We start from the raw sequence: 24,406 nt of genomic DNA on the forward strand, positions 1-24,406 counted from the left end.
TGTTGCCATGGATCCTGGAAATTTTATATATTTTTCGCCAGAGAAATCGGTGACGTTTTGCTGAGATGCCGTTTTAGCCTGCACCCTTTTTTTTAGACCAAGATCTATCAATGTACCAAGTTGAGTGAAGTAAATTTTACAGTTTTCTGGATCTGCTCCGGAAACGAAATATTGCACGGTCGGACGCACGGATGGACGGTGTCCATTTATTACTCCCGCAAAACGGGTTGCGGGATATAACAACCCGTATCCAGGACTATCTACACGTTCTGCAAATAAATACATGTGCACGAGACACGACATCCTGTCTGACACATTTCATGGGTAGCAAACGTCCAACGCACCGGTGATGGAAAGGAAACTGTCTCGGTTTACAGAGAAGTAAGTTTGCTGCATTTATGCTTATTATTTCCCTATTATGTTCCAAATTGTGGTTCGTGTGTTTGATATGTTCATGTCAACCTGACACAAGTACACGGAAAGTGGCTAAATATAGTCAGACACGTTCAGCTTCGCTTTCAACTGAAGAAGGGATCTCTTAGCGGCATTCGGTGTTGAAACTAATAATAGCCGCGTGTGTGTTACCATCTGGCTGTCGCGACAATACGAGAGAAGGAATGTCAGTGGTTGTTCGAATTACGTTATATATATTTAACTAAGTCGACTTACCGATTGATGTCACAATCTGCCGGTGTTAGGCCTAGTTTGCAGAGAAAAGTAACTTGTCAATGTCATCACATCAACCTTGACCTTGTGTACGTGATCAATTATTATATTTGAACAGTGCATAGGACGGTGCTAAAGAAAAGAGTGATGAAACAGTAATGTGTGTGTAATATATCGGGAGGGGGGGGTGTGTGTGTGTGTGTGTGTGTGTGTGTGTATACAAACCGACTTGTATAGATATATGCACACACATGACTTTGTCCCATATATTTACGTTGGGACACACTGTAACTGTTATTTATAGATTATGCACGCCCATGTTTCCCTAATATAAGAAGTCACATCACGGGCATTTTCCCTGTTAAGTTCGAAGCAGCAACAGGGAGAGTGCGTTACCATAAGTTTGGTGAGTACAATTTTGTCCCCACCACCCAAAAAATTACGGAAGAAAGATTTTTTCCTGGGATCAAGATCTAGAAATGTTTTTTTTTAAATATTCAGTATTTCTTAATGAAACTTTGTATTCCACAACTAGCAGCTAGGCACTGTGGTGTTTGCTATTTAGGAATATGAAAAATATTGTTTTTGCATTTCCATGGCAACAAGTTGGAGCTCTAGGTTTTAATATTAATGGTATCTACCAAAAAAGATACCATGCATTGGCTTAAAATGCAACATAGGGATGAAAATAATATGAATGGATCACTGAAAGTAAGTGATAACACCAGGTGTTCTTGAAAAGGGTAAGCAGGTCCTGTCTGTAATAGATTTGACAACAACCATGGCAGTCATCAGATTTGGTACATGCATGTTACGTCATCACTTCTGTACGTGTGTATGACGTCACAGTTGACGACACAGTTAACCCTTTATCTTACACTGTATGTCCTTCCACTCACAATTTGCATCAAAAAGTGTTTGTTGTCCAATTGCACCCAGTAATAGATATTATAGTCTATCTATAATATAACTTCATAATTGCACCCGAGTTTGGCAAGGGTGGAAACTGTACTTTTAAAGTCAGTTATCTCCCTTGCCTCAGGAAGATGGGCAGCTGAATGAATCAGTCTTGGTGACATGGTATAGATTGTTGGGGATGTTACGTCAATACTTTGAGTTATCCGAGGTTTGACACAATCGAAAATGGTTAATACAGATGGAATACGCAGGGACGAATCTTTTACTTCAAGTTAACTGTAGATTCTACTCATCAAAGTTAGCTAATGTTACTAGTACTTATCAGTTGTACTCACAAAGAGTAGGAGTGACAATAATACTAGGATAAGAGGAGGATTAAAGTACCCTGACTAATTCATGTCTTTGGACATGTTGGGAGGTATAGAAATTGATAGATACAGCCACTAGTTCTTGACTCCTGAAAACCTAGTGAGACAAGCTGTTACATCCCCGAATTTAGTTATTTTAAGTGAACCACCAGTCCGAAGTAGCACCTAATTCAGTTTCCCATATATTTTCTCTAAATTATATGTGTGGTAATAGGTAACTATGTTTAATCACTGTAATTGTAGCTGTACACAAGTATGTGGCTGGTGCCATGTGCTTGAACTCAGCAGCATTCTAGTGAGAGTTATCTCCCCTACACCATCTTTGGCTGAGGCCCATTTAGGGTTTAGCTAATACCACATCTCCCTTTGTTAAGCGTGATAGAAAGATGACAGTTGTCTAACATTAAAAGCTAGAAATAAAAGAACAACTGTTAGACTATACATCACAAATAATAATGTCCTTTCCAGGTTTGGAGTAACACTCATTTGATCCTGTTTCTTTTACTAAAAACAAACAATGTAGATTTAAATCTACTGAACTGTTAACTACTAACATGAAACAATAATGTTTCTTGACTGACTACTGTTCATTTTTCTTCAAATCAAATCTGTCAGGTTTAACTGAAATCCTTCCGGATCTGGTCAGAGTCACATTAGGTGGTAAGTCACGTTGCACACTTGATGGCACATAAGGCAAGACATTCAATGGCTGTGACTTGGCGTGTGTTTGTTGGCTGCTTTTCTGGGAGTGAGGGGTCTACGATTCCTGTACAGAATGCTATCACCTGCCTTGATGTAGAATATTGGAGTTTCAGCCTCCCTGTGCATTTGACTGTCATTCCACTGTCAGCACCCTATCTCCCTCCTTTACCTAGGGAAGAATGCGTGATCTGTGACTAGAGGCATAGTTCGATTTTTTTATGCTGTTGGATTTTGGTAAACGAAAACTTCACTTCCTGTGAAGATGGTTGATTGGGCTCAAGTTGAGATGTATGAACTAGGAGAGTTGTCTGCAAGTTGCGTCCCATCAAGAGCTGTGAAGGGCTGAATCCATTCTGTAAAGGTGTACTCCTATAGGCATGGAGTGTCATGTTAGGAGCGGAGGATGTCTTCAATAGTTGCTTCACAGTTTGAACCGCTCTCTAGGCCGCACAATACTCAGGGTACCTCGGACTACTTGTGGTATGAGTGAAGCAATAGACATAGGATGGGTACTGTGGACTGTTGTTGGAAATCAGTGTCCGGAATAGCAAGTCTTGTGAAAAGAAATTTCAGATGGTTTACCACGCTTGCCTGGCGAGTTTTGTTATCTTAATATACTTTGAGTAGTAGTCCACTACAAGTAAGTATGGTATGGAATCCAGTTCAAACAGGTATGTCTATGCTTCACTCCATGGGTGAGATGGAACTTCTGAAGATATTAGGTGGGTTAGGTCAGAATCACACACTCTTGACTGCATGCTCTGTCTGTCAACTGATGCCTGGCCACCAAACTGACCTGTTTGCTCGAGCTTGGCACCGAGTAATGCCTTGGTGAGAAGAATGCAAAATGTCGAGCATTTTGATTCTCATGCAAACTGGAACAGTCTTCCTCCCATCATGAGTAGTCCATCTACTACAGTGAGTAGTTTTGTGCACAGTCCGGCAGAGATGTGTATTTTGGCCATATATGGTTACAATATTTCGTTTTGAGTTCACATCCCGGGTCTTTACATAGTTAGAGACGTATCTCATCCAGTCGTTGATCTGTTGCAGGTAATGTAGCAAGAACAGAATCAACATAGATATTTGTGTCCCTCAGAAGACAAGACTCTTGGCTTGAGAGTGGAATATCCATCGGCGCTCTAGAGAGTGCATCTACTGAACAGAGCTGTTTCCCTGGTATGTATGATATAGTATTGGAACAGGTGGTGCATCTTGAATCGCTGTATGCGAGGTGGCAATTGATCCAAGGTCTTGTTTCCCTACAGAAAAAGGAGCAGTTTGTGGTCACTGTTTGTGTGAAACTGTTTACCCAGCAGGTAGTCACGAAAACGTTCTCAAGCCCAGGTAATTGCCAACGCCTCCTTTTCCACCTGTACGTATGCCTTTCTGTGTCCGTCTTTGATCTAGAGCAGTAGGCCACTGCTTTATATACTCCATTGCAGTCTTTTCTGACAGAGTACTGCTGAATGGAATGAGAAAGCATCGGCTGACACACAAGTATCTGCATTTGGATCATGGTGTTCGTGTACTGGAGCAGATGACCTCCTTGATAGACTGAAACACAAAATGCTGTGGTTCTTCCTGGTCTCAAGCTCTGTACTTGACAAGGAGTTCATGAAGAGGTTGTGTTTTGATTGGGTTCAAACTTTGATAGCTGATTAACCATACAGAGCGATCTCCTGATGTCTGAGACATTCTGTGGCTCACTCATCCCGGTAATGGCATGAATTTTGTCTGGGTCAGCATAAATGCCAGTGCTGCCAATTATGTGTCCAAGGAATTTCACTGTTTTCTTTGAAAACTGACACTTTTCCAGTTTTAGCATTATGCCTGCATCATGCAATCTTCACAAGGCTGCCTCTACGTTCTGATCATGTTCGCTGTCATCATGACCATGAATCAGGACATCATCCATCTGAGACACAACCCCATCTAGCCCTTCCAGAATCTGATGCATTCTCTTCTGAAAAAGTTCTGGTGCTGACGAGATGCCTAAGGGTATGATGAAACGGGTAAGTAGTGAGGAATCTGGGGATACAGTCTCTTACCACTGTGCTGTAGTTTTGGAAAAGACGCCTGCATCTTCCCGAGGCAAGGGGGCATAGGTGTCCCAGTCGTCTAAGGCCCGCGATTCGCTGTGCAGAGTTGCGTCCCTTGGACACGCCAGAAACCTATGATTGTGGGTTCGAATCCCTGTTCGCCCTAATTATGTTTCTAGGTTTGTCAGCACCATACCCGTGCTCGTGGGTTTCACCGAAGTTGTAAACGTCTGAGACCTGCATCACTTCGGGCTTTCCTCCCACATTAAGCTGACGTGCCGTGATATAACTGGAATACTGTTAAAAGCGGCATTAAACCAAACTCTCTCACTTCCCGAGGCAAGGGAGTTAACTAACTCCAGTTTCCCTCCTTGCCAAACTAGGATGGAATTACTGGGCTCGATTGTCACGCCGCCAATGGCTATTACCAATTATGTCCCTTCTAAGCCTCTCCTATGGACCAATCAGATTCCACCTCTTTTATCACTTGCGTTTGCTTCAAACAAAATGGTGGCGCCCAGTCAGGACGATCGGATCGATAATCAAGATCTATATTGTGAGCACCTTGATTAAAAATATGAAAGGATTTGGAAAATATATGCTGACAACGAATTGGTGATGCACATGCTTTGCAAACCTTGCAATCGATCGAAATCTGCACGACAGTTTACGAACCGGAATTTGATTTTGGTGTGCGATTTTGATTGGACTATGCATAGACTCGTTAGTGCAGACAAAACCTAACTCCATAATACCAGCCTAGTTCGGCAAGGGTGGATGGAAACTGGACTTTTATAGTCAGTTAACTCCTTTGCCTCGGGAAGATGAGGCGCCTGAATGTCATCGGGAATGACTGTAACTTCAGCACCTGTGTCAATCAGTCTCGATCTAGTCATGAGTTGACCTCAAGAATTACAAGCCAGGGCTGTGATAGATCAGAGCATGCTTGATCAGCACTAATGGATCCAAGGAAATGCAGTTTCTGCCTCATTGGTAAGGCCTGCGTTAGAATCGAATCTCAGATAGCCCACACCGTTGAGTTTGATTCCTGAATACTACATTCCAGAGTCCACCTTCCGGACATTTCCGACAGGTTGATCTGGTTAATAGGACATTCTGTTCTTGGATGTGAATCTCTACCACAGTATGAACATGTGGGTTTAGGCTCTGCTTTGTAAAAAGTGGACAAGGTGAAGTCTTGGGCTTAGTTTTGCCACAAGGCTTCTTGCTTTACCTTTAGGTTTGACAAGTTCTTTAACTCTAGAACTTCCACTTGCTAGTCTTGAAGACACATTGCCTCAGATAACAGGTTGCTGCTTGTGGATAATTTCCGATTGTCTGGTACTTGTGACAGCTTTCTGTAATGTTAATTCAGAGTCATGCTGAAGTTTTTCTGATAATTTGACGTCTCGGATTCCAACGACAATTCTGTGTTGAATCTTCTCATCATGAAATGCACTATAATTACAGTTTTCTGCATGAGAATAGGGATCCACGATGAAGCTGTCAACTGTCTACAGTTTCTCTTTACATGCTGGTTAAGTTAAGCTCGCTCAAATATGACATTTTTACGAACGCAAAGGTACTGATGAAACTTATAGCTCTTCTGTTCCACTTCAGAGAGTGTGAAAGTCGGCAAAGTGTCATCAGCTTCTGCTCCCATCAGGTATATGAGCTGATTTACTTGGGTTTCTTGATCTTATATTGCAAGCTTGGAGGTGATGCAATACTGCTTTAATAGACGGATCCATCTTGTCCATCCGTCTGGGTTAGAGAAATCCAATTTCTCAGGAGGAGTTATTTGACAGCTTGCCATGACAAAATCCTTCTTCTGACACCATGTGGTGATGTGACACAGATGTCTTCATTCATTAACTATGTTTAATCACTGTAATTGTAGCTGTACACAAGAGTTTCATTGGTGCCATGTGCTTGCACTCAGTATAATGCTAGTGAGAGTTATCTCCCCTATACTATTCTCTGTCTGAGGCCCATTTAGGGTTTAGCATGTAACACAGTAAGATTTGTATATTTCCTGTAATGAGTCATTTTTATACTGTTTGCTTTTAGACAGTTCATTAGTTTAAAGGGGGCACAGGTGGCCCAGTCGTCTAAGGTGCCGCAATTCGCTGTGCAGAATTGCGTCCCTTAGGCACGCTAGAAACCTATGATTGTGGGTTCGAATCCCGGTTCGCCCCGATTATGTTTCTAGGTTTGTCAGCACCATACCTGTGCTCGTGGGGTTGACCTAAGTGGTAAACGTCTGAGACCTGCATCACTTCGGGCTTTCCTCCCACATTAAGCTGACACGCCGTGATATGACTGGAATACTGTTAAAAATGGCGTTAAACCCAACTCACTCACTCATTAGTTTTAATCCAAATTTCTTTCAGATGCCATGACCTGTATTGTGGATGTTCCAGTGGAGTTTTTTTTCTATTGAACTGCAGTTATTTTGTTGATAAAAGTGGTGTCATCTCAGTGAGTGCTTAGCTAACCTGAACTAGGTAAGCCTATGTTGAGGCCTTGAGTTGTCTGTCTATCTGTTGTGAACTTTCACATTTTCCACTTCTCCCCTGAAACCATAATACCCATGAAGGTGAAATGTTTCAAAGGTTACATCATTAAGGTGTCTGCAGATTCCATTTTGAACATGACCACCACAGTGGCCATATTGAAAATTTGTTTTTCTCCCGGTTGTTTAGTTTTTGACTCTACGGCTTTTGACGTTTACATATCCCCATTCCCAATATAAGCTTATTTTGTGTCTTTTACATTTGCTCATAATATGAGTCTGATACAGTTTCAAACATGGCAGCCACGTGGAAATTTGTCATCTTTGCACATTATTCAGTCATTTTTACATGTAGCATTGAGAAAATGGCTTCAAGTCCTGTATAAGTAACATATTTTCTTTTTAACTTCTACCTGGATGAATGTTTAAACTGTTCCATTTAAATTCAGAAGAGCCTTGTTTTCTTATGCCTCTATCAAATCTGTTATTAAGACATTATGACGAACAGGAAGTGTTTTTAATAGGAGTGTAAAGATATATTCGACTATTGAACTATTGCAGTTGTTTGCCCTATGATAGTTCTACATTGATAGGAATTTAGTTATGGCAATAGAATTGTCAATAGTGTGCATAAAACTTCATTAGTTTCAATAGTTGCCATTAGTTACAAACAATAGACCTTGAGACATATTAATATAAGTTTTCAAGCCTTAAAGTTGGCTTACTACTATCTGACTATAGCAAAGTTATTGCATAGATAAAATAGCCCCAATAGTCATCCCTAGTTATTTATATCACTCTTGATGGGCAAAGTACAGTTGATGTTTGTTCACCAGGCTAAGCAGACCGCCTCCGTGTTCTAGTGGTAGAGCGCCCGCCCGGAGATTTGCATCCCAGTCATACCAAAGACGTTAAAAGATTGTACTTGTTGTTACCCTGTCTGGCACTCGGCATTATGGGGCTAAAGCAAGGACTGGTTGGCTCGGATTCAGTCATCTCCCCAAGGCAGGGGACTTAACTGACTATAAAAGTCCAGTTTCCACCCTTGTCGAACTAGGCTGGTATTATGGAGTTACATCTCGGCATGACTAACGAAATTGAAATCCGGTTCGTAAACTGTTGTGCAGATTTCGGTCGATTGCAGGATTTGTAAAGGATGTGCACCGCCAACTCGTTGTCAACAGTGATTTTCCAAATCTTTTCATGCTTTTAACCAAGGTGTTCACATGATTTGATGCACTTCGCGATGTAAGAACCATTTTATCACAATATAGATCTTGATTATCGATTAGATCGTCTTGACTGGGCGCTGCCATTTTGTTTGAAGCAAATGCAAGTGTTACAAGAGGTGGAATCTGATTGGTCCATAGAAGAGGCTTAGAAGGAACATGACTCGTAATAACCACTGGTGGCGCTACGATGGAGCCCAGGAATTCCAGCCTAGTTTTGCAAGGGTGGTAACTGGATTTTTAAAGTCAGTTAAAACTCTTGCCTCGGGAAGATGGGAGTCAGTATACTGAGTCTGAGTGGGGTATTCATGTTAAAACTACGGCATCATTTCTCAGTGAGCTAGCACTATAAATCGGTATCAGTCCTGACTAGTACAAGCAGCCACACAAACACACACACACGTACATGCACGTTGCTATAATCAACAAGTGCAATAATTCTGGACGCGATGTTAAACCCAATTTCACCTCACCTCACCAGGCTAAGGGGCGGTCGGGTAGCCTAGTGGTTAAAGCGTTAGCTCGTCACGCCGAAGACCCGGGTTCGATTCCCGACATGGGTACAATGTGTGAAGCCCATTTCTGGTGTCCCCCGCCGTGATATTGCTGTAATATTGCTAAAAGCGGCGTAAAACCAAACTCACTCACTCACTCACCAGGCTAAGCAGTGACAGTATTCAAATTTTCAAATGGCTTGTAGGTACTACATATAATGTGAATTTTGAACATTAATCCGACAGCTCGGTATCTAGAAGTGTGACTGTAGTTTAATACATTAAACGTTTTGTTTTGTTTTTTCTCAGGATTTATTATCACATATACAAGACACGATTTCACATTTAAATCTAGTAATTATATAATAGGAAGATGAATGAAGAATGGTAGAAGAGTGAAATAATGAAAGAAGAGTGAAAGAAAAGGTTAATGGAAGGTGAGGGAGAGATAAGCTTCATCACCCATGTTGTCCAATTACTCAATTACAGGTTTGTCGCCAAACAATGTATCCCATTTGGACAAGGAACTGAAACAGGTGAGCCAAGCCTCAGAGGTGTCAGAAATATGATCATATGGAAGACGATCTCGATATACACGACAGTTGATAAGAGCAGAGACCATATGGTCTCTGATAAGAGTCATGCTTGTTATGCCATTTTCCCCAGCAACAGCTGCATAGCACATGAACTGTTATGTTTGTATGCATAATGTACTCGACCCCCTTTGCAGACTTGTATTGTATTGGTTACAGCTGTATAGTATTACCCAGAGCCACAGATAAGCTGTGTGTTTGCAAAAAATACCCCCCCCCCCCCCCCAAAAAAAGTATTAAAAATCCAATTACTTTCAATCAACTTGCGTACAGAAATGCATGCTTTAAATGAGAATGTATAAAAAGGGTATGCGTAAATACGCAATGAAGCTATTTCAGCATGCGTACAATGGAGCTTATTTCCGAAACACAATTACGAGTGAATTTACTTGCTGAGTCAAGCCTATAGAACTTTAGAACCGTTATATACATCTAAAACGTTATTATTTATTTTGAAATCTCAAAATGTTAACTCATTTTGGGAAAAGCCCAATAGAGTGATGAAGAGATGAGTGAAAATATTATAAAATGTAATAACCCAATTACAATAGAAACCTTCGAGTAAAAACTCAATTGCTCAAAAAGTTATCTGGAGCTCTGATTACCTCTACATGACAGAGAGATGAATAAAACACTTGACTTATTTAATGTCATAAAACAATTTAACCACTAACGATAAGAGATGTAATACGTAATAATTGAATCCACTGCTTTTTATAAATCTTGTCAGTTCTCAAACCAATTTGTGAATTATGTTTTGAATGATCTGTTTTCCAGTTATATCACATTGTGTCGGGCGGTCGGGTAGCCTAGTGGTTAAAGCGTTCGCTCGTCATGCTGAAGACCCGGGTTTGATTCCCGACATGGGTACAATGTGTGAAGCCCATTTCTGGTGTCCCCCGCCATGATATTGCTGGAATATTGCTAAAAGTGGCGTATAACCATACTCACTCACTCACTATCACATTGTGTCAGCTTAATGTGGGAGGAAAGCCCGAAGTGATGCAGGTCTCAGAGATTAACCACTTTGATGAAACCCACAAGCACGGGTATGGTGCTGACAAACCTAGAAACATAATCAGTGACCTGTGATTCGAACTTACAATCATAGGTTTCTGGCATGTCCAATGGACATAACTCTCCTAAGCAAATAGCTTGCTTTAGACAACTGGGCCCCTTGCTGATAAATGAATCATGACCTCTAAGTTATATTCCAATCCCCATTCCCAGAAATTGATGATTCCAGTAATTTCATGCAAACAGATACTAAGTACTATTTCTTGTTTTATTGAAAGTGATGCAAGTACTGACACTAATTGACAACCTTTTTCACTGTGACTGCCTCATGACATAAGAGGCGACTAAGGGGATCGGGTGGTCAGGCTGGCTGACTTGGTTTAAGCATGTCATTGATTCCATTTGCGTGGATCAATGCTCATGATGTCAATCACTGGTTTGTCTGGCCCAGACTTGTTTATTTACAGACAGCCATCATATAGCTGGAATATTGCTGAGTGCGGCGTAAAACAACAAACCAAACCAAAGCCTCATCTGCCTTCCACATAAACACACTCACCTATAAGTGCATTGTGAAAATCCTACATTAAAATAATGAAAACATTGATTATATGCAGTATATTAATTCATGAGAAGAGGGGTCATGGGTGGCCCAGTCGTTTAAGGCACAGCGATTCGCTGTGCAGAGTTGCGTCCCTTGGATGCGCCAGACACCTATGATAATAGATTTGAATCCCGGTTCGCCCCGAATATGTTTTTAGGTTTGTCAGCACCATACCCGTGGGTTTCACTGAAGTGGTTAACGTCTGAGACCTGCATCACATAAGGAGGGCAGGGATGCACTTGAGAAGCAATTACTCCATTTGTATAATGGTGTACAGGGGCAGTCGGGTAGCCTTTGTGCCTAAAGCATTTGCCCAGGCTTGATTCCCGACATTGGTGCAATGTGTGAAGGCCATTTCTGGTGTCCCCGCCACCATATTACTGGAATATTGCTAAAAGCGGCATAAAACCATACTCACTCACTCACTATAATGGTGTGGGGGCACGGCTGGCCCAGTCGTCTAAGGCGCCGCGATTTGCTGTGCAGAGTTGCGTCCCCTGGACACGCCAGAAACCTATGATTGTGGGTTCGAATCCCGGTTCGCCCCGATTATGTTTCTAGGTTTGTCAGCACCATACCCGTGCTCGTGGGTTTCACTGAAGTGGTAAACGTCTGAGACCTGCATCACTTCGGGCTTTCCTCCCACATAAAGCTGACACCAGTGATAAAACTGGAATAATGTTAAAAGCGCCGTTAAACCCAACTCACTCACTCACTCACTATAATGGTGTACAGCCTTGCAAGTCTAAAGGGTCCAGGCTTGAAAGAGGATTTTTAACCAGTGAACAGTATGAGGACTTTTATCACAGTTGATACCTGATTAGTTGTATTTCACGGTGCAGTACCTGATTAGTTGTATTTCACGGTGCAGTACATTCAACAACACAGTTGTAATACAATTCCACTGTATCAATAACTGAAACTATTAATGTATCCATAGCATTGTTAGACATTGAACAATGGTATTTATGATATTCTGAAAATGTTCACTGATCTATAGGAATGTAAAGATGTCATGAAATTCAGTCATCTTGAATAACTTAATGATCATAAACTCAACATAGCAACTTTGTATATTTTAGGGCATACTTTATCACAAATGCTTGGACCAAAGTAGATTTAATAAATGTAAATAGAATGAAAAAACGGACATGACAAACAGAGGCGAAATATTATTTTTCTCTCTCTTGGAAATTGACTAGATGCATCTTGAAAAATTAAATTTTACACAAAAATTGCAATAACTTTTTCAGTTTACTTGTAAGTTGTATTTTCCAAACTTCAGCAGTTTGATGTTTCCGTATTATTTGCTGTATTTTAAGATTCAGCTTGTTTGTTTGCGTGCGTTTTTGACATCACATCACAGTGTTATGAACTTAAAATACTTTGATTTAACAATTAGTTCACTAACATGTCAATGAATAATTATGAAATATATTTGCTGAATTTATAACATGCACCTTAGAATGGTACATATTTATCAAGTAGTATTCAAATATATCCATGATATGTCACATATGACCTAGTAGTTCTCCAAATAACACGAGTTGGTCACGAATGCTATTTGGCTTGTCCGTGAACAACACGAGTTGGTCACGAATGCTATTTGGCTTGTCCGGGAACAACACGAGTTGGTCACGAATGTCCTGGAACACGAACGAAAACCGAAGGACTATGACTGAGCATCACAAATACCCTAAACACATAAAAGTAGCTTATTGGGTCGATATTTTCTGCGTTCACAATGCTTACAAATATATGTGGTAGATATGACCATAACGTACCTCGGAACGCAGAACTGAAAAAAACCAGGCATTTTAATTGTTTACACGCATTCAAACAGAACGTTCCACCGATCTACGACAGTTGTTGTAATTCACAAGCTCGACTTTCGGAACCTGCGACACTCACAAACACTGTTTTATATTGACCTGACAGCTGTTTACAATGGGCTTTGCTAAACTGCGAGTTATTTTTCCTGTATACAAACTCTATATTTTTCATTGTCAACACAAATCACAAAGAACAGAAGTTAATTTTTGGGTTCCTGTACATACACCCAGAAGGTTCGCCTAAATATAACAGTTCTGAAGAGACGGGTATTGAAATGCTAGAAAATAAATTACTGCAAATAATATTTGATTTTGGAGAAAATGTATCATTTATTCTGTGTGGGGATTTTAACTCCAGAACTAGTGACCTACCAGATTTCATTATGGACGACAACAGTCACTATCTACCAGTCTATGACTACAGTGAGGACCCATTTGATCTCCCGAGAGTGAATTGTGACCAAGAAACAAACAGATATGGAAGACAACTTTTAGATGTTTGTAAACATATGGAAATTCATATTGTAAATGGAAGAATGAAGGGGGACAATCCAAATAATTTTACCTACGTTTCTCATAAATGAGCCAGCATAATCGATTATTTTATTGTTTCTAGTAACATTTTCCATTGTATTGCAGACCTTTCGGTCGATACTATTACATGTTCTGATCATCTGCCACTACTATGTTCCTTCGAAAATTTATTTTGTGACACCACTACATTCATAACTGAAGAAATAAGATTTCAACCTGTCCCTAAAATCAGACAATTACATGAGAACAAGGAACGACTTGAACAACTGATGGCTCAAGATAGCTTCAACAAAATTGTGGATGACTTTACAACTGCTTTGGAAACCGATATTAATCTAGCTGTTACCAAATTAAAGGACATGGTCCTGTTTTGTGCATCAAATATGGGAAAGATATCAACAGGTAAATCTAGACCTAGATAGCAACCTCCATGGTTTGACACACAGTGTGAAGACCTTAAGGTACAGAAAAGCCGGAAATTAACAAAGTTTAGAAAGTTCTCATGCAGTGAAAATAGGCTGGAATATATTGAGGCAAAGGACAAGTTCAAGAAATGTTGTAAAGAGAAGAAAATCGCTCATGAGAAGAAAATAGCTTTTGATATTTCTGAAGCTGCTGTAGGTAAAGACTGTAAAACATTTTGGACAGCATTGAAACATGCTCTCGGCAAACATTCTTCGAACTTAAACATTTCTCCAGACAATTGGTTGTCTTATTTCAAAAACTTATTAAATCCGGAATTATGTGTAACATGTGAATTTGGGACTATAGTTACAGACTTCATTGAAAATCACACTTGTGAAAACTGCGAAGACTTCCCATTTACTGACCAGTCGTTTTCAAGTGTTATCACAGATACAGAGATTACTGATGCTATCACAGGCTTAAAACAAGGCAAAAGTCCAGGCGAAGATGGTATTCCTAACTCCTTCTATAAACTGTCACAGCCATATTTTACACCGTACTTGAACATTTTATTCAATAAAATATTTGATACAGGAATATTTCCTGACATTTGGAATATAGGCATGATTATCCCGTTATATAAATCTGGAAATACGAAGGACACATCAAGTTATAGAGGAATATCCCTTTTGAATACAACTGGCAAACTATTTACTACAATACTAGAGAATAGGCTAAGATTATGGATGGAAATAAACAACTTGATATCTGAAGCGCAAGCCGGGTTCAGACAAGAATATTCAACTACGGACAACATTTTTACTCTGCAATCTCTTGTTACTAAATATCTCTCTAAACCAAAAGGAAGATTTTATACTGCCTTCATAGACTTTAAAAAGGCCTTTGACTATGTCGACAGAAAAAAAACTACTATATGCCCTACTCCAGAAAGGCTGTCATGGTAAAATGTATGTTATTCTTAAAAGTATGTTTAGCTCTGTGAAAGCATGTGTTAAAGTAAATTCTGGTAAAACAGATTTTTTCGAAACAACGGTGGGTGTTAGACAGGGCTGTATGTTGAGTCCGATATTATTCATTTTCTTTATAAATGATCTTGTCACTGAAATGTACAAACATTGTCAAAATGGTATATTTATTTCTCAAGATATTGAGGATTTGATGCTGTTGCTTTTTGCGGATGATGTTGTACTCTTTGCTTATAATGTTGTAAGTCTTCAGAGGCAATTAGATATTTTAGAAAGTTTTTGTTTTAAGTGGGGTTTCCAGATAAACTTTAAAAAATCAGAAATTGTAGTTTTTAGAAATGGGGGTATTTTAAATCGCTTTGAAAAATGGTACTATAACGGCCGTTTATTAAAAACAGTTTCATATTATAAATATTTTCTTCTAGACTGATTTGGACGAAATCATGTGAGAACCTGGCAGCTCAGGCTGTTAAGGCATTCATCCCTGTTTATAAATTATTCCAAAAAAATTCATTCCTATCATTCTCCACAGCTTGTAAAATATTTGATTGTAAAATGAGTCCTATACTTTTATATGGTGCAGAAATTTGGGGGCTAAGGTATTTTGCATGTATAGAGAAAGTTCAAACTTCATTTTTTAAATATTTTCTTGGTGTAGGTAAATATGCCTCAAACACAGCTATCTTAGGGGAAACTGGCCGCCACTATATGTTTGTCCAGAGTCAGATCAGAGCTATAAAATATTGGCTAAAATTATTGCACATGGGATCAAATAGATATCCTGTACAATGTTATTACTTCCTTAAAAAGCTAGATGAGAAAGGTAAGCACAGTTGGGTGACAGATCTTAAAAATTGTTTATATGTTAATGGTTTTTCATATGTCTGGGACTACCAAAATGTTGGTGATGTAAATATGTTTTTGTATCAATTTCAGGAAAGACTAAAAGATGTTGCATTTCAAAATTGGTTTGCAAAATTGTCTGCTTCCAAATATTTATCTCATTATTCAAATGTTAAATCTTTGCTGAATGTAGAAAAATATATTGATTCTTTGCAGGATAAATCTCTCAGAAGAACCTTCTGTAAATTTAGGATTAGCTTACATAATTTTAATGTTCAGTTACTACGTAAAGAAACCTCAGATAATGAAAATAGTGTATGTAGATATTGTAACAAGGGTTGTATTGAAAATGAAGACCATGTCTTTTTCACTTGTGATTATTACCAGACTTTATGGAAACATTATATTACCCAACTACAGGATATGTATGACGGTTACCTGTCACTTCCAAATATTCTTAACTGCAATAATGTCGATGTAATAAAACTGACTTCTGTATACCTGTATAATATATTTAAATCTAGAAAAACGTGACTAAATTTATATTGTACTGACATTGGCTATGTGGCCCACATTACCGAATAAATCTGTCTGTCTGTCTGTCTGATTTATTTTTCCCCATATCTACTAGAAGTGCCTAGAATGATCAGATGTTTCGGCATCTCATTAACAGACAAGAAAACGTTTGATGCGATGCATCAACACGGCGGTAAACACTTAGTCAAATAACATTTACAAAAAAAATATTTTCCCCAAAATATTAACTCAAGCTTTTCATACGAATTATTTTAAAAAATGTAAAAGAAAACCATTGCTCTAATCTAATAATTAATGCATTGCGTCCCAAGGGCTTACCTTAGTAAACTAGAATAAGAATTGTCCGAGGTGACCCTGCAGTGCAGCCTTGTCTGCTACCCCTGGTCCACGGGTGTTCTAAACACTGTAGGCGACTTAAATAGCCGTATTAATTGTGTTCTGTGCTACAGCTTAAACGTGTCATATGTTCATCACAACTCAATTACGGATAATTTTCTATGGCCAGGTGCTGTTTCATATTACCTATAAATGTGTATGACTCGATTACTCTTGTGTTATACGCACCGCCAGAGTATTTGTAACCTACCTATAGCCTCCCAATATGTAAATTACCAGATAGGTCACAGCATTGCGTTTAAGGGATGATCATTTATAGGTGAAAATTGTTGGTAGGATTATATGTTATAGACATGTTGAAAAGGACTCTGCTCTCGGAATGTTTCAAAGAGAAATGTTATTAAAAGTGTTGTTGTCTTTTGACGGCGCAAAATAATCGAGCCTCCGGGTCGCGATGACAGGCAATAAACCAAAGTGGAAGCCACACTTAGTTTCTCACCCCGTCCCAGTGGGTCGCCTATTACGACCAGGGCGCCGATGTACAAAGCGATCTTAGCGCTAAGGTGATCGTAACTCCAATACCTTAACATAGACTTAAGACAGTCGTAGCGCTAAGGTTGTTTTGTGCAACGGCGCCAAGGATAGGTTGCTATCTTTTATATTCTTTTAAATGATATGCGTGTTACAGCAATAGAAAGTACATTCTCATCGAACCTTCTCCCCATTTGACCAATCGACCCCGCCCCCACCCCCACCTACACCCCACTGCCGAGTGCAGTGTTAGAGACCGTAACTTACATGTATTAGTACCAGTTTTACTAGAAGTCCCTGTGTAGCAATACGCTGTCAGGTTTGCTCCCGACGCACCGCCCCGGGGAGTCTCGTGGATAGAACGACACCTGGTTGGAAGGTCGGGGGTTCCATCCCCGGTCGCGTGATACCAAGAGTTGCTCCCTGCCTAGCATGTGGCATTAACGAGATCAAACAACGACTGGTCGGTTCGGAGTCAGTATACTGTGTCTGGGGGCACACGTGGCCTAATTGTCGAAGGTGCCTCAATTCGCTATGCAGAGTTGCGTGCCTTGGGCACGACTGAAAGGCAATGATCATGGGTTCTGTCTGATTATATATGTTTACAGGTTTGTCAGGACCATACCCGTTTTCATGCGTTTCACCATTGTGGAAAAAAAACAAAAAAACAACGTCTGAGACCTGCATCACTTCGGGCTTTCCTCTCACATTAAGGGATCGCCTCCGTGGTCTAGTGGTAGAGCGTCTGCCCGGAGAGCGTCCGTCATACCAAAAGACGTTTAAAGATGGTACTTGTTGTTACCCTGTCTGGCGCTCGGCATTATGGGACTAAAACAAGGACTGGCCGGCTCGGAGTCAGTGTACTGTGTCTGAGTGGGATATTCATGTTAAACTGCGGCATGGTATCTCAGTGAGCTAGTACTATAAATCGGCATCAGTCAGGACTAGTACAAGCAGCCACACAAACACACACACGTACATGCACGTCGCTATATAAGTGCAATAATCTTGGACGCGACGTTAAACCCCATTTCACCTCACCTCTCACATTAATCTGACACACCGTCATATTACTGGAAACTGCTAAAAGCCACGTTACACCCAGTTCAGTCACTCCATGTTAAACTGTGGCGTGCTATCTCACTGGGATAGCACCATGTTTCAAAACCGGCATTGGTCCTAATTATTACACACACACACACACACCTCACACACATGTTCATCGCTGCATAAGTGCAATAATCTTGAACGCAACATTTAACCCTATTTCACGTGAGTTCACCTATCGTGACGTGAGTGACCTCACCTCTCCCGACTCCCGGGATGCCGACTGGCTGAAACACATGGTGTGTGTTCCTTACTTGTCATACGGAGGCAACACTACATCTTTGCTGTTACAAACATCAGTCATCGCGTGACATAAGAAGACCTCGATGCACTAAACATACCCGCGCGTCAAAATGTGTGACGCAGATGTGGAATACGCCCGCCTTTAAACAAGTACCGTAACCAACATGTATTGTAAATGAGGAATCTGAAAACAGCTACCTTTTAGAGATTAGATGTTATGAACAGTTTGTTCCAATTGTGTTTTATTCACAAGGGCTTGTAACGCAAAAAATAGCTACGTTTAACTATATCCTTTTATATAGTATACTGACACTGGGTGTGACCTTATGTCTTGTAGCTGCTATTTTTGCAAGCCCCTGTGTTTTTGTTTGTAGTATTTATTCACTGAACCAACCGATCTAATGGGTGTTTAGATATGCATCCCTTATTCGTACCAGGATCCGCGAAACCTTTATACGCTCCGATTATGATCCGTCGCCTGTCAGCACGCCTTTTGGTTTCACGAAATAAGTAAAGGTCTTCCACCTGCGTTTATTCCCACTGATCTGATATATATATATATGAAATACTCTACCAAGACTGCTCATGATGTCAATCACTGGATTGTCTGGTCCAGCCTCGATTATTTACAAACCATTGTCATACAGCTGGATATTTCTGAGTAGAGTTAAACAACAACCAAAACAAAACAAAACTGTACCAAAGGATTGACAACACTGTATTGCACAAGTCATACAGACACGTATGAACATTTGTCTATATGCGAGTTCACAAACTCTACTGATAGCACCTGTATGGTGGTTAGGGTGACCTAGATACTGCCAAGTGAATGACACGCGGGTTGCAGTTCTCGCCACTTGAAATAGAGCACGAAATATCGCGATGATCAATTAACGTTCGTTGGTTTGTTGTTTAACGCCGCACTCAGCAGTATTCCAGCTATCTGTAATATATATATATAGTCCGTGATATAATCGAGTCTGGACCTGACAATCCAGTGACGGACATCATGAACATCGATCCACGCAATTGGCATACGATGACATGCATCAACAAAGTCAGCGAGCCTGACCACCCGATCCCGTTAGTCGCCGCTTACGACAAGCATAGTCACCTTTTACGGCAAGCAAGGGTTGCTGAAGACCTATTCTGAGGAATATAGCTGCATGTATGCTAATACTTATAAAATGAAAACAAGCCATTCCACCGGTAAGAAATAATACTTTCAGTAATGACAAAAATCGGAAAGTGCGCTTTAAAAAAAATATCCATTTTGATAGCAATAAACATTTTCGTTGAGTTCTGATCAACTGGTCACACAATACGGTATATTTGTCATGGCCATGGCGCTTTGAATACTTCTGCACGTTTTTTCCTTTCAGTTCGTGCTTGTAATGTGCGTACGCTGCCACCTTTTGCCTAAATATGGTCACCTGACTGCCAAAGGTAACCCGGATACTAACCACGTGATCAAAACTCAATTATGATTTTTATCGCCAGAAAATGGATATTTCTTTAAAAGCGCACTTTGCAATTTTGTCATTACTGTAAGTAAAGGCGTATATAGATGGGAAGCCTGCAGCAATAGCCTTTGGCGATGTGCGCCGCGCAAGTAGGCCAAGTAATATCCTCATCGTGAGAATACAGTAAACTACGGTTATAACGAACTCAAAGGGACTGCTAATGTTAGTTCGTTATAACCGTAGTTCGTTATAAGCATATATACAGCATAACCACAGCAAATAGTCGGGACCAAAAAGGTAAGTTCGTTATATCCGTCAGTTCGTTATAAGCGTTCATTATAACCGTACTTTACTGTAGCTACATTCGTTAATTAATCATCGCGATATTTAGTGATTCAATTTCAAGTGGCGAGTAATGTAGCCTCTTACTGCCATGTTGCACAATAGTGAGTGAGTTGAGTTTAACGCTGCTTTTAACATTATTCCAGTTATATCACGGCGTGTCAGCTTAATGTGGGAGGAAAGTCCGAAGTAATGCAGGTCTCAGACGTTTACCACTTCGGTGAAACCCACGAGCACGGGTATGGTGCTGACAAACCTAGAAACATCATTAGGGCGAACCGGGATTCGAACCCACGATCATAGGTTTCTGGCGTGCCCAAGGGACGCAACTCTGCACAGCGAGTTACGGTGCCTTAGACGACTGGGCCACCTGGGTCCCCCTCGTATGTTATGACACACAGTCAATGGGTCACATGTCAGCGAATGTTGCTGTGCAGTTACAGTTTACAGGCAGCCGGTCGTCCGTCCTGCCATAATATTTGGTTTCCGCGCGATTATCTGGACAAATATTTATCTTTTTAAAAGAAATATTAAACATCACGTCAAATTCGATAAGCTAACAAAGCGGTTAATATTGATTAGTCAAAATCACATGACCAGTTGAGAATTAGGCTGACGTTGCTTTTTGAATGATACTATTAAAAAAACAAATTTAATTCTAGATCTATTCTACCCCTGATCGCCAAGTGAAGCATGTAAAAAGATAACGTTCAAGCGCCAATGCTTGTTCCAAACACGTACATGTGGTTTGCTATTATCGGTATTTCCTGCACTGATATCGATAACGCCATCAACACAATGAACTAAATCATTGCCGCTTCACTCAATATCTTCGCAAACCCGTGAAGATCCGGGGAAGAACAGGTCTTCAGCAACCCATGCTTGCCGTAAAAGGCGACTATGCTTGTAAGAGGCGATCGGGTTGTCAGGCTGGCTGACTTGACTCATGCATGTCATCGTATCCCAATCGCGTGGATCGATGCTTATAATGTCAATCACTGGATTGTCTGGTCCAGACTCGATTATTTAAAGACCGTCGTCATATAGCTGGCATATTGCTGAGTGCGGCGTTATAAAACAAAAAAACATAAAGCGTCATTGCTTGCTCCGAACACGTACATCTTCGTCTTGTTTTGTTCAAAGGCTAATATCGATGTTTCCTGCACTGAAATCGATAACGCATTCAACACAATGAACCAATCCAGTGCCGCGTCACTCAATAACTTGGCCAAACCCAAAGAGTTCGTGTTTAGGTTTGTCTTGGCAGAATAGAGATAAACGTACCTGCGCGTTCGTTTCACATTCATTTTAGCGCAGTTTAATCTACAGGTATCCTTGGTCTGAAGACCGCCTCCGTGGTCTAGTTGTAGGGCGTCCGCCCGGAGAGCGGAAGGTCCGGGGTTCGATCCCCGGCCGCCTCATTCCAAAAGACGTTAAAAGATGGTACTTGTTGTTAGCCTGTCTGGCGCTCGGCATTAAGGGGCTAAAACAAGGACTGGTCGGCTATAGTATACTGTGTCTGAGTGGGGTATTCATGTTAAACTGCGGCATGGTATCTCAGTGGGCTAGCACTAGTACAAGCAGCCACACACACACTCTATATAAGTGCAATAATCTTGGACGCGACGTTAAACCCAATTTCACCTCACCTCAACTTGGTCTAAATTGAAGGCATTGTTCATTTATCTCCTAAACAAACAAAAACACACTGTGAAATAGGTCTGAAACAGATGATGAGAAATTACATGAAAATATTTCATTTACATTTACAGTTTTAGATAATGGCGGATCACGACTCGGAGGATATACGCCCCTCGTCTCTTCCTCCTCTCCCCCCACCTCTTCCACCCATGAATACCCCATCTGAAGCCCATGATGAAGAGTCCGACCGACAGTTGAAGGTGAAGATGGATTTAAGCTGTGTAATAGGTACGATTGTGGCGATAATAATCATGTCAGAAGTCGACAACGTGCTAGAAAGAAATAGGTTATATGTCAGTTATTTGATCATGTCTAATGTTTTAAACCAATTGTTCAAAGTTTTCTGTACTTTGACACTTTCAGTGAGCCGAAAAGGCTGTTGTGTTACTTCGTATAACCTTTTCTTGTGTACTATTTTGAATGGGAGCGGTTAGCCAAGTGGTTAAAGCGTTCGCTCGTCACGCCGAAGACCCCGGTTGGATTCCCGACATGGGTTAAATGTCTGAATCCTATTTGTGGTGACCCCCGCCGTGATATTTCTGGAATATTGCTAAAAGCGGCGTAAAACCATACTCACTTACTTACTTATTTTGAATGTTAGACCCAGAGGGTTAAATGTGCAATTCTTGGTGCCGTTGTACAAAACAATCTTAGCACTACGACTGTCGTAAGTCTATGTTAAGGTATGGGAGCTACGATCACCTAAGCGCTAAGATTGCTTTGTACAACGGCGCCTTGTTTCAGGGTCCAAGCGGTATCAGAAAGAGATGCAGTTCCGTATGGTTGGGGCCATCGAGAAACAGGACCTTGGGAAGATCCGGCATCTCATCAAGTCCGGTGTAAACATTGACTGTGTTATCCTCTATGCTAAAACCCCCCTCATCCACGCCTTGGAACAGGGCTATGACGATGTGGCCGAACTGCTGGTTGATGCTGGCGCCAACCTGGAGAAGTCAGAAACCATTGCCTGGCAACGCAGACCTCTGCACATGGCGGTCCTGAAGAACTCCCTGAGAATGGTGGAAGCACTTCTGAGAAGTGGAGCCCAGGTTGATGGACAGGATGGCTGCGGTATGACGCCCCTTCACCACGCCTGTCACCTTGGTTTCAGAGCCATCGTGGACGTCCTAATCCACTACGGTGCCTCAATGAACCTTGGAGATTACGTGGAACGAGATGCCCTACACAGGGCGATAGAAGGCAAGCATCTGGACATTGCGGAGCTCCTCCTCAATTACGGAATCTCATTATCCGGTGCGGATAGGTACGGGTGGACGCCGTTATTTGCTTGCGTGATGGGTAACGATCTTGAAGGTACCCGATTCCTTTTGCATCGGGGTGCTGACGTCAATTATAAGGATCACAAGGGGGACACCCCGTTGCACGTTGCCTGTGACAGATTGTCCAGGTCCAACATACGAACCATGCTGTGCACCTCAGTGGACTTCTATCGACGGATGAGGCGGATACCCACGTCGGACATCCAACAGCTTCTCCAGGGAGAGAACAAGGCTCACTTTGAGATGATCGACTTGCTGGTAAACACAGGGGCTGACATTAACGCCGTTAACGACTTCCAGACCCGCCCTGTTCACATGACGCGAGATCCAGTGGTGTTGAAGTACCTTATTCTGTGTGGCGCGCACATTGACTATGATATGGTGTTGCTGACCCATCTGTTCGGAGGGGAAGCCGACTGCCCCAGCTGGCTTGAGGCGGAGTTTGCCATGCAGACGACACTTCAGAGAATATGCCGCAGAGTCATTCGGTGTCATCTGCACCACACGCGAAACATTAGTGAAGCAGTGAAATGTCTCCCCTTGCCCAGGAAGTTCATTGATTACTTAAATATTGTGGAATTTGAACATCGGGTATGATTTTCCTGTTTCCTCTACACGTGCTAATGGTTGGCGGACTTGTCATTGTTTCGTTTTGCCCATTTTGCCTGTGCCTTTACATGGATGAAAGTAAAAATGTTGTGTGTGTTTCTATTTCGTTTCCTGAACAATTGTTATATCGCTTCTTATCGGCCCGACAAGTATTTCGGGGGGATATAGTCGACGCCACGTCTGTCCGTCCGCCTGATATCTTTCGTTTCGGGAACTCGAAAAACTTTCAATAGTTTTTAACAAACCTTGGCAGACATATATCAGACCCTGCCTTGTGCTATTTACGGATTTTTGGCAATTAATTTCTCGATTTTCGTAGAAACAATTTGTACTCTCAAAGGTGGGAATGTGTGTGTTGGGGGAGAGAGGTGGATTTAGTTTTCGGAGCACAACTTGAAATCCGTGAAAGACTCTTCATCCAAACCTGGTACATGTATTAACCAAGGGCTGTAGTGGTGCCTTTTGCTATTTTCAAAATTTGATTTTTCTTCTATTTCCATGGCAACAAG

At 41.1% G+C, this 24,406-nt stretch overlaps 2 protein-coding genes across 4 annotated transcripts in view; one reads left to right on the plus strand and one right to left on the minus strand.

Moving 5' to 3' along the window:
- The window catches only part of LOC139475384 (kynureninase-like), a 55,224-nt gene that overhangs the window by 18,489 nt on the left and 12,329 nt on the right, over positions 1-24,406 (minus strand). The window contains exon 1 of one of the 2 annotated variants that reach the window (XM_071258605.1): positions 670-745. The exons of the other annotated variant lie outside the window; for it this stretch is intronic. The gene's annotated coding sequence lies outside the window, so the exon portion shown is untranslated. Of the gene's footprint in view, positions 1-669; positions 746-24,406 lie in introns of those variants that run through there. 2 annotated transcript variants of the gene reach the window in all.
- LOC139475400 (putative ankyrin repeat protein RF_0580) lies at positions 294-23,999 on the plus strand. Of its 2 annotated transcripts, XM_071258619.1 has the most exons (3): positions 294-381; positions 22,080-22,236; positions 22,753-23,999. In XM_071258619.1, the coding sequence occupies exons 2-3, from the start codon at positions 22,089-22,091 to the stop codon at positions 23,883-23,885; spliced, it is 1,281 nt and encodes a 426-aa protein (XP_071114720.1). In that variant the 5' UTR covers positions 294-381; positions 22,080-22,088; the 3' UTR covers positions 23,886-23,999. The 2 variants fall into 2 exon arrangements, with proteins under 2 accessions (XP_071114720.1, XP_071114726.1); XM_071258625.1 differs by lacking the exon at positions 294-381 and having other exon boundaries at positions 22,146-22,236; positions 22,663-23,999.

Source organism: Haliotis cracherodii, unplaced genomic scaffold (assembly GCF_022045235.1).
Source record: "Haliotis cracherodii isolate W230 unplaced genomic scaffold, xgHalCrac1.p SCAF_1, whole genome shotgun sequence".
In the NCBI taxonomy this organism is placed as follows: domain Eukaryota; kingdom Metazoa; phylum Mollusca; class Gastropoda; order Lepetellida; family Haliotidae; genus Haliotis; species Haliotis cracherodii.